The sequence below is a fragment of the Sinocyclocheilus anshuiensis genome, unplaced genomic scaffold (assembly GCF_001515605.1).
Source record: "Sinocyclocheilus anshuiensis isolate Anshui unplaced genomic scaffold, SAMN03320099.WGS_v1.1 scaffold709, whole genome shotgun sequence".
Classification (NCBI taxonomy): domain Eukaryota; kingdom Metazoa; phylum Chordata; class Actinopteri; order Cypriniformes; family Cyprinidae; genus Sinocyclocheilus; species Sinocyclocheilus anshuiensis.
The window spans coordinates 114,540-125,854 of NW_015540926.1; the positions used below are offsets into that span (position 1 = coordinate 114,540).

Consider the following 11,315-nt stretch of genomic DNA (forward strand, 5'->3'; position numbering starts at 1 on the left):
AACATTTTTCTTAAATATATACATGCATGTGTGTGTCTTTATATATACATAATAAATATACAGAGAACACACACATATATAAACATAAACTGTTATTTTGGATGCGAATAATTAATCGTTGCCCAGCACTACATTTTTTACTTCATTGGATTGGTAAGAAACTTGGTAAAGGTTTTAGCACTTGCTATATGAACACACACACAAATAATGGACATGATTCGAAAGGTTAAATGGTCTGATTGCATTGGAAGCGAACGGGAAGCGAATGTCATCTAGTGGAAGCATTTGGTGCTGCAGCCAAACAAAACCTCACTGAAAGCCCATTTTTTGACATGTCAACCTCAAATTCGGAACACAACTTGTTTAGATTTATGGGTTTGATTTTTAGAGTAAGACACGTTTCGGAAATATATATTTCATTTCAAATTTAAAAATAATATTTTTGTGCATTTTTTAGAATAATGACCTTAAACTTCTGTAACTTTTTACCATAAAATCCACCCAAAATTGAAAATCCATGAACAAATTGAAACCCATTATGGAACTAAAATACAGTGCATTTAATTGAAGTAATAATAAAAATTAATAATTAAAAAATATATCTTTTAAACATTTTTTATACATTTTTATTAATAATTAATAAAAAAAAAATGTTTTGTCATTTTTGACCACCATGTGAGCAGCACCAGAGTTCAGTCATCTGTTTAGAATCGGTAGGGAAACAGATACTTCCAATATTTATTATTATTTAATTTAAAGATTGACTTATTAAATTCCATTCAAATTAATTATTGTGGGTTTTACACACACACACACACACACACATATATATATATATATAAATAGTATATGTGTGTATACTATTTCACTTGTTTATTATTTGAACCGTTGAGTATCGGGCTAAAGTAAGGAGATAGTTTTGAACACTGGCTGGTTATGTACTTGCTCAAATATTGATTTGGGATAATTTTAAACCAAAAAATTTTACGGACTGCAGCTTTAGCATTAATGCGACAGACAGCCTATATTGCGATATAGTGTAATGCATGGGTCTAATATGATGTTACACATCCTAAGTTTTTCCCCAGCAGTTCCTCAAGCATTCACTTATGACATACTGGTTTATGTTTGTGTGAACACTTAAATACTGTAATTCTGTGTATATGTGTATTTATCGGGCTCACACACCGTCGGTGTCGTCTTTATGCAGGCGCTTCGGATGAGAGTCAGCGCGAGAAGCGAGTGGAGAAAAAGATGCTCCTCTCAGAAAAACATACAAAGAAAGATAGTTTTAGATGTTTAAGTTGTATTTGGAGCACTGGGATCGCTAAAAGAGGGCTTGATGAACTCATTTATGTGAAAACCTCAAAATCGACATTTTTCACTTTTTAAAATAAGCCTGTGTGCATTCACACTCATGTCGCCAACATGAGTCACATATACAGTCAAACCAAAAATTATTCAGACACCAGATGTAATTTTTTATATTTTTTATTACTAGTGGGTGCAGGACACTATAGTTCATAAATGTAAGTGAGGAGAGCAAAATAAAGTAAACTGACATATTACACCCAAACATACTTCATGCAGTGGACTACCAGTAAAATTTGGGACAAAAAATTATTCAGACACTTTGACCTGAGCATGTGTTTCTTAAGTGTTTTTCTTTAATTGCTAATGCATCTTTTTACACCACAGACTGAACAGAATGAAGCACTGCTTGGTAATTAGTTGAGCTAAATTGGTTTTATCTAATTGTGTTCGAACCCTGAGTTCTTATATTTTAGTACCATTTTCTAAACTATAGCGAATAAACTGTGATATAATGTGAGAAATGTTGAAGTGTCTGAATACATTTTGGTTTGACTGTATATGTATGTATGTATTTGTGTGTGTGTATATATATATATATATATATATATATATATATATTAGGGCTGTCAGTTGATTAAAATTTTTAATCTAATTATTACATGATGTGTTGATTGATTAATTTAATTAATCGCAAATTACATTTGGCTTTGAAAATACCCACAAAAGATTATTTAATGCTATTTTTGTGTTAAATGAGAAAGTATTAAGTAGACATTACAAATAGTATCTTTAGAAAGAAATATTTTATTTGATTCAATTTAGGGATGCACCGAATGTTCGGCAACCGAAATTATTCGGCCGAAAATAGCAAATAAAAGCTCTCTCTTTTGGTGTTCAGCCGAATAAGCGAAAAAAACCCCGAATAAATTGGACCGAACAATGACGTGACTCGATCAAATAGCAACCAGAGCAGAGTGAGAGGCGCGCACTCTTTATAATGCAGCAAATATGTCACAGTGTAGAAGCATTTAAAACTGTCGGAGTAAGACGCAAAAATCATTAAAGCACCAACAGCGAGAGACTGTTTAGCTCTGCATCACACGTCTCGATGAGAAGAGGAAGAGCTGCTGCTGCTGGTGACTGTATGATGAGTGAAATCACCAAATGGACTTAAATTAGTAAATAAACTGCAGAATGTTATGTTTTCTGAAACGCACACGGATTGCATGTGTTCTGACAGCGCTGACGAGCTCGTTAGCCAGGGTTCAGAGTCCAAATCTGAGCTGAAACAGTGTTACTCGTCAGCTGCTCAGCCACATTTTTATCAATTCTTACAATAATACGTGCAACAAACATCATTTATAAATCTGCTGTTGTCAACAAAGAGGTCTTCCTGCGGGTTTCTGCCAAAATAAAAGTTGACAAAAAGCAAGAACTCCAACATTCATAAATGTTAGTATTGTAATTTTACTGTTCTGTAAAATAAAATAAAAAGTAAAACAATAATGATAATAATTACAACAGCTCTGTTAATACATTTATTATAACATTCACACACAGTGTTCAAATTGGGATCTGTAATATTTTCTAATGTTTTAAACGACATCTCTTCTGTTCAGTGAGGCTGCATTTATTCGTACAGTAAAAAATACATTCTGATTCAAGAAGGGGGTCTGAGCTTTGTTGGTATAGTGTCTGCTAGAATCTTAAAAAATGTTTAATGTTAAATATTTTTAAATTGTTGTTTTGTAATAGATTTTTTCTTCGAAAAACAAGACAAAACCATAAAAAGCACATTTTGGCTATTTAATTTATGCAATGGTGAAACAAATTGTCAAAATACATGGGGGGAAAAACCTTGAAAAACCGTGTTCGGTATTCGGCCTTCGGCCCAGTGTTTAATTTTGTTCGGTTTCGACTTCGGCCAAGAATTTTCATTTCGGTGCATCCCTAATTCAACATAAAAATGTATTACACATAAACGTTTAGGCTACAACGGCCGAACACAAACTATGGAACACAAAAGAAGATAATTTGAGAAACATTGCCATTTTATATACATTTTTTTTTTGTTAATGCAATGGAGGTCATTTTTCATCAAAACAGATTTGTTACCGACAGTCTTCAAAATACCATCTTTTATGTTCCACTAAAGAAAGTAAGTCTTTCAGGTTTGAGTAAATGATGACATAATTACATTTTCTTGGATGAACTACCCCTTTCCTTTTTTCCCCTTTAAAAAAAAAAAATGAAATAATACTCTTAATAAGAAACTAAATCTGCCAGCAGGTGGCGGTAAATGTCTTTATGAGTCATTCATTCATTCGATTCGTTCAAACGGCTGATTCATTCAGGAGTTCAGTAAACGGCTCTCATTATGAATGGCTCTTTGAATCATTGATTCACACGGTTCGTTCAAAACGCGGATTCATTCAGAAACTAAATGCAACTGTGTTGCTCAGAGACGCACAACAATTCTGCTGTGGCTTTATAGGCAATATTTTTGTTGGCAAAACTGAGCAAAAAAAAAAAAACAATATTAACTTCTCATTTACTGAACTGTTGTATAAAATCACATTTGCACTCGTTATATTCTGACATAAACAGCACTCGTGTGATATTGCTCTCCCTGCTCATGTGGTATCGCTTATCGTATGATATAAATATGAGACAAAAACTCATACAGCAGCATTTTTGCCCCAAATATCTAGAATTTTAGGGCATAACTGCATTTATGGAGTTGTTGCCCTGCATCATATTTATCAACAGTCCACTGTATGAAATGTAAGATGATGTAGTAGTCAGGGGGCGGGGCCAGTGCGTTAACGGTGTTAAAATATTTTAATCACATTATTTTTTCATAACTAATTAATTAACCCGTTAAACTGACAGCCCTAATATATATATGTGTGTGTGTGTGTGTTTATGTAAAATCGGTATATATATCAGTATTTTACTGTAAACTCGTCATCAAAATAACTGTCCAAAAGGAGGTCTGTTGGAGCTGAAGACATGAGATATATTGATCATCATGAGTGTATGTCTATCAGATCCCATCATCATCATCATCTCTGTGTTAGAGCTCATGTGAAGTGGATCTGGAGTCTGTGCCAGTGAAGCGTCAAAGATGTAAAAGTGTGTGTTTTATGAGCGCGAAGAGGCTTCTCTTTTACAGGGCCATAAATACATTGTTATTAGGTGTTGGGAGTGAGCTGAGATTTATCCCAACGATTAGCCGGCCTAGCATCCTCCTTCCATTAATCCACACACACACACTCACACACACACACTCGTCCTCAGCCTAATTCACAGCCCTAATATATATATGTGTGTGTGTGTGTTTATGTAAAATCGGTATATATATCAGTATTTTACTGTAAACTCTTCATCAAAATAACTGTCCAAAAGGAGGTCTGTTGGAGCTGAAGACATGAGATATATTGATCATCATGAGTGTATGTCTATCAGATCCCATCATCATCATCATCTCTGTGTTAGAGCTCATGTGAAGTGGATCTGGAGTCTGTGCCAGTGAAGCGTCAAAGATGTAAAAGTGTGTGTTTTATGAGCGCGAAGAGGCTTCTCTTTTACAGGGCCATAAATACATTGTTATTAGGTGTTGGGAGTGAGCTGAGATTTATCCCAACGATTAGCCGGCCTAGCATCCTCCTTCCATTAATCCACACACACACACTCACACACACACACTCGTCCTCAGCCTAATTCTTCATCACTTGCTCAAGTAAATTATTTACTATGCGGAGTTAATTATCCCTCGTTTAAGGTGCATTTTTTAAGACGTTGCTGAGACCTGCAGGTGCGTGAATCTTGAGTTCTGGACTTAATTAATAATCATGAATCCTGCTGAGTGTGAGAGCCACTGGATCAGATCAGCAGGCCCTCACCGGTGGACGAGTGACATCAGCAGGTCAGCTGTCAATCATCCGTCACTCACTCGTCCACTAGGTGGGGCTCCTGCACTGATGATCACCAGTGACCGAGTGCGTCTCAATCTCTCCGCAGGATCACGGATCAGCGCTTCGAGCGGCTGCCGTACTTCATCTTCGGCGACTTCAACTTCAGGTTGGACTCCAAGCAGGTCATTGAGGTCAGTCAGACGCTCTCAGTGTGTCACACAAACACTCACAGTCTTGCTGAAGTTTACTGCATGGAATACTTGTGTGACCTGATGCATTTGCTAAAATCTGCAGCAGAACACACTGCTTGAGTGCCTTACAGTAAGTTGTAACGTTTCCCACAATGTATTTCCAATACAATATATAGTAAATACTAAATAAATAAACAATTGATATATTAAATAACAAATAGGTAAAAAATTTTATCATATATTTAATTATTATTTTGAACTCTCTCTCTCTCTCTCTCTATATATATATATATATATATATATATATATACACATATATATATATACATAGATTATACAATTCGAGTCTGGGTTACAAAGGGAAATGTATATGAATGTAAAGAACTCTCTCTCTCTCTCTCTCTATATATATATATATATATATATATATATATACACATACATACATACATACATAGACACATAGTGCTTATGTATATATAACTATATTAAATCATTATTATTATTATTATAAATGATAAAATGTCCCACAATGTATTTCCAATACAATATGTAGTGAATAATAATTATTAATAATTTAGATATTAAATAAAAATATGTAAATCAATCATATATTTAATTATTTTGAAATACAACATTATTTCATTTAAAATATATTATTACATTATAAATATATTTAAATATTTGTTATTACTATATATATATAGTAATACGTTTTATTTCAGCTAGTTGTTAAGGCAACATGTCTTATTTTTGTTTAGTTTAACAAAAAAACAAAAAAAAAATGTAATAAAAAAACAAAAAAAATTTAATAAAAAAATTCAAGTGAAAACTAAAAATGCCGAAAAAAGAAAAGAAAAACGAAAAATACTAAAGTGAAACCAGAGAATATAAAAATACAATATAATTCAAAATTTTAACAAAACTGTAACAGTGTATCAGAACTGATTTCCAGTATGCATCAAATACTCAGATGAGCAACATTTACTAAAATGCACAAATGCAGCTCTAGACGCTGTATCCCACAATGCATTGTGCTTGACTTGACCTTCCATTTCCAGAGTGATGAATGAACCAGATGAAATATGAAACGAAAGCGTTTTTAACATCATCTTTACTCAGCGTTTGATCGGACTGATAAAGTCACAGCATTTGCACACAGAATTGGTCTTAAAATGCAAAATGACAGAATTAAAATGCAGGAAAACTCTAAACTTTTATAGCGTTGTGTGTTTCTGGGAAGGGTCTGAAGGGCCTGGCTTGTGTTTAAAGGCGTCATTAGCACACAATGAGTGTGAGAAAAGCCTCCTCACATAACAATGCTGCTGGAGGGCCACTCAGCAAACACAGCTGGGCCCCTGAGGACCCCAATGAGTCGTATATGTGAGGGCCGTAAACCAGCTCAGCAGATCCACGGCTCATTGTTCTCAATCAGGTCCTGTGTGTGGCAGGAAGGAGGCGTTGTTGAATTGCTGCTTGAGCTGTAATGATGCATGACGGATTTATTCAGACATTTAATTTAGTTTAATTTATCTGTAGCTGTTATTACCCACAATCCTTTGTGCAGCAGAATAGGAGTTTGTTACTGTTATTTTCTCCATCCATTCATCCATCAGGTTAATGGTTTTTATTAGTTGTCATAAACAAGCCTCAACTTTTTTATTTGATGCAGATATGAGTCGATGTGTCGTATTTTATAGAAGGCACGTCTTGATTTGTTACACTGTATAAATGAAAATGAAATGACAAGCTGAATTTGAACAGGAAAAGGGAACTTTAAATCTTTATATTTGTGATGTTAAGTATTTTTATGCACTTAAATGAGATCGGAGCGTGTGATTGTCTTGCAAAAATCAAACCTTTGAAATACAAAGTAATAATAGTGTGTGTGTGAGAGTGAGTGTGTGTGAGAGTGAGTGTGTGAGAGTGAGTGTGTGTGTGTGAGTGTGTTGGTCTGGCAGTGAGGAACTAGTTCAACACTTTAATGTCAATTAACGTCAGCCACACAATTAGTGTTGGGTCCGAGCTCGACTCCGATTGCGCCGCTGTATTGATTTTTTCCCCTGCAGTTTAACTAGAGATTGATTTACACTAGTGCACACTAATTCACACCAGTTTATTCAAACATGCGTCTGATGAAGCGCTCGCTAATGATTGTGCTTCTGCTTGTGCACTATATTTAATAATGCAAATATCTAAATATCCTTACAAGAAGAAAACATTCTATATTTATTTATATATTTATACTTTTTCATAAAGGTATTTTATACTTAAATTGTCTATGTATAGTATGAATGTCTTTAATTATAAATATATAGTTACAGTATCTTTGACTACATACTAGTAAAAATATATACTTGAAGATGCTATATACTCTATATTACATTTTAAGTATTATACTTAAAAATAGTTTATATTTATACATTTCATTATTTAAGACACTTATACTTACAGATACTATAAATACTTAAGTATATATTTATGCATACTTTTTCCATAAAAAGATTTTATACTTAAGATATTTTTGTGTATAGTATCAAGTATTTTTTATTTTAAATTTATAAATCAATATATAGTTACGTTATCTTTAAATATAAACTAGTATAAATATATTTAATCGCATACAAAATACAAGTTTTGTTTGCATAATATTTGTGTGTTCTGTGTATATTTATTATGTCTATATAAATACACACACATACAGTATATATTTTGAAAATATTTGCATTTATTTACATGTCTATATTAATATTCATATAATTTATATTATAAATAAATATATTTAATATATAAACGTAACATATTTTTCTGAAAAATATACATGCATATATGTGTATTTATATATACATTATAAATATACACAGTTCACATACATATATTATGTAAACAAAAACTTTTATTTTGGATGCGATTATTCGCGATTAATCGTTTGACAGCACTAATATATATACTTGAAGATACTATATACACTGTATTGTATTTGTAATTTATATATTTATTTATAGTTTAACTATACATTTTTTATGCTAGTATAATTTAAGACATCTTAAAGATACTATACATACTTAAATGTATGTTAAATATGCATTTATACTCGTCCTATACTATATATATATTTAAAAGTGTAAATGAAATGGGTGTTTTGTTTGTATTTTGCAGTGTATGTTCTTTTGATGAGGCTGAATTGAAAGTTAAAGAGTGTCAGGATTCCTATTTTAATGTCTCTTATTGAAGTAATCAGAGAAAACGAAAGTATGAGAATATGATGAAATCCGTACCTCAGGGCTCTGTTGGTAATGAATCAGTTTGTGTGGTGACGGCCGTGGTCCTGGACTCCAGTATATTTAAAATCCCTCCTAATTAAACTTAATAGAATGTAAATTTAATTTGTGGGAAAATGGCGGCCGTTCCAATCTCAGGATTGATAGGGGCCGACAGGCGGGTTAATTACTGACTTGATCTACTGAGCTCGTGACATAACTTGTGCTGTGTTTAATTGGAGTGTATTGGCTGGTTGATGGAGGCTCCGACGCCCCCTATCTGCGGCGCATGTAAACATCAATCTCTCCTTCTTTTGTCCTCTGTCTTTCTGAGGGCCGAGCAGCTTGAAATTAAAGGTGGGGCCTCGCTGTACATGACTGATGTAAACTGCTCATTAATGAGCAGTCAGAGGCTCATAAAACTTTAATTTTTCAACATTTGAAGAGCTTTCTAATTGATGGCCTCACGCCAGTGTCAGATCAGTTTGTTTTTACACTGAAATAGAGAAAAACAATAAAAATGTGTGTAACCCTATGTTATGTTACGTCATGTTACGTTATGTTATGTTTTGTGTAACCCTATGTCATGTTACGTCATGTTATGTTATGTTTTGTTGTTACGTTATGTTATGTTATGTTTTGTTGTTATGTTATGTTTTGTGTAACCCTATGTTATGTTACGTCATGTTACGTTTTATGTTATGTTACGTCATGTTACGTTATGTTATGTTTTGTGGTGTTATGTTTCATTGGCCCAGTTTCACAGACGGGGCTTAGCTCAAGCCAGGACTAGGCCTTAGTTAAATTAAGATATTTAAGCAGCTTTTATAAAAATTCCTTCGAAGAAAACGTTACAGGTGTGCATCTCGAGACAGAACAATGGCACTGGCATATTTTAAGATATGTCAGAGCAATATATTTTCATTTGAGACAGCTCAAGCATGCATTTTAGTAGGGCTGGGCGATTTTTCCGATTTTATCGATTAACTCGAATTTATATGTTTTGCCACGATTTAATTTTTTTGTAAATCGAGGAATTGCGATTTTAAATACAGATATTACCAAACGTTAGAATTAGACACTGTGACAATAACAGTCGAGAAAAGAAAGATCCAACCGCATGTCGGCGTACGTGATTTAACCGCTCACGTTGTGACGTGCTCTGTGAAGGACCATAAGTAGAATATATCGCTAGGCACCATTCACACAGAATGCACTTTTGTGTTGGCAGAAATGCGACGCGGGCAGTGGAATAGGAAAAAATTCAATAAGATGGGAGTTGAACATCTTTTAATAACTAGAGCGCCGTGTTTTTAGAATGCCGTTTCATGCATGAGACACTGCAAGAGACGCGAACGCAACAGTCAAACGCGTCCATGTTTACATAGAAAAAACAATGGAAAAGCAGTGCAATCGAATAAAAAACCTGTAAAGAACTACTACTGTATGCCTGATATTTCATGTTTGCATCATGATGACAGGCAGAAAACTGCTGTTCATTGTTTTTACAGAACATTTATAGTTAATAATAGTCTACTGGTGTTTTACCTTCAGTCATTTTGAATTTGAATTATGTTGACTTTTTAAAGATTTTTTAAAACATTTTTCTCGTATTATTTCTGAACATATAATGTGCATAAGACAAGTTTGTACAAGATGTAGTTGTGGTTCATGCATCTTTTCTGCAAAGATATTTAACAAGTGATTTGTTTAACATTTACATCATGTTGACAACTTAATGTGTGCTGCACTTAGAATAGAATTTTCTTTAACTACAGGGTTAATAAAGAAAAAGTTACTTGAATCATGTTGTAGTTACATTTTCAAGTTGTCTAGTTAAAAATCATACAAAATCGAGAATTGGTCAAATGTTCTGAGAAAATCTAGATTGTTATTTATTTATTTATTTTTGCCATATCGCCCAGCCCTACATTTTAGTCTGGGACTAGCCTTAAGCCTTGTCTGTGAAACCGGGGGATTATGTTTTGTTACGTTGTTATGATTTGTTCTGTAAAGCTGACATCATGTTATGTTTTATGTCATGTTTTTGTTATATGTTTTGTTATTTTGTGTTATGTTATGTTGTTTTGTCGTTTCATTGTTTTGTTACGTTGCTGTGATTTGTTCTGTAAAGCTTTTGTTCTGTTCTGTTATGCTTTATGTTTTATTATGTTATGTTACATTTTATGTTGTTACATTACACTTTGTGTTGTGTTATGTTATGTTATGTTTTTATGTATTTTTTTATTTTATGTGGACCAGATATTGAAGTAAGAGCAGCCAACAAATTTCCCCATACCATCTTTTGCATTTGATCCCTTGAATTCTTGCATTTTTGACTAAGTCCTTGTTTCTCAAAGTACTGATAGTGCTCTAGTGGCTTCTGCTGGTCAGTTATGAAACTGCATGTGAACTAAAATACCCCTCTCTACCCCTTTAGTGTTGGGAGAATGGCATCATCCTGTGCAGAGAGTTAGCGGACCAGTACGAATCCTACTATGACTACAGAAACCTTAGCAAAATGAGGGTGAGTTAAAACTTTTTATGTAAGAAGACAGTTGTTTGCATTAAGCCAGTTATTAACAGAAACACATGGAAAACAATGGAGTCTCATTAACATAAGATTACCTACA

General features: G+C 33.5%; 1 protein-coding gene across 1 annotated transcript in view; it reads left to right on the forward strand.

The window, feature by feature from the left end:
- The window catches only part of inpp5a (inositol polyphosphate-5-phosphatase A), a 164,872-nt gene that overhangs the window by 88,398 nt on the left and 65,159 nt on the right, over nt 1-11,315 (forward strand). The window contains exon 8 of the mRNA XM_016487317.1: nt 5,338-5,422. Coding sequence (XP_016342803.1) covers nt 5,338-5,422 — 85 coding nt within the window. The remainder of the gene's footprint in view (nt 1-5,337; nt 5,423-11,315) is intronic.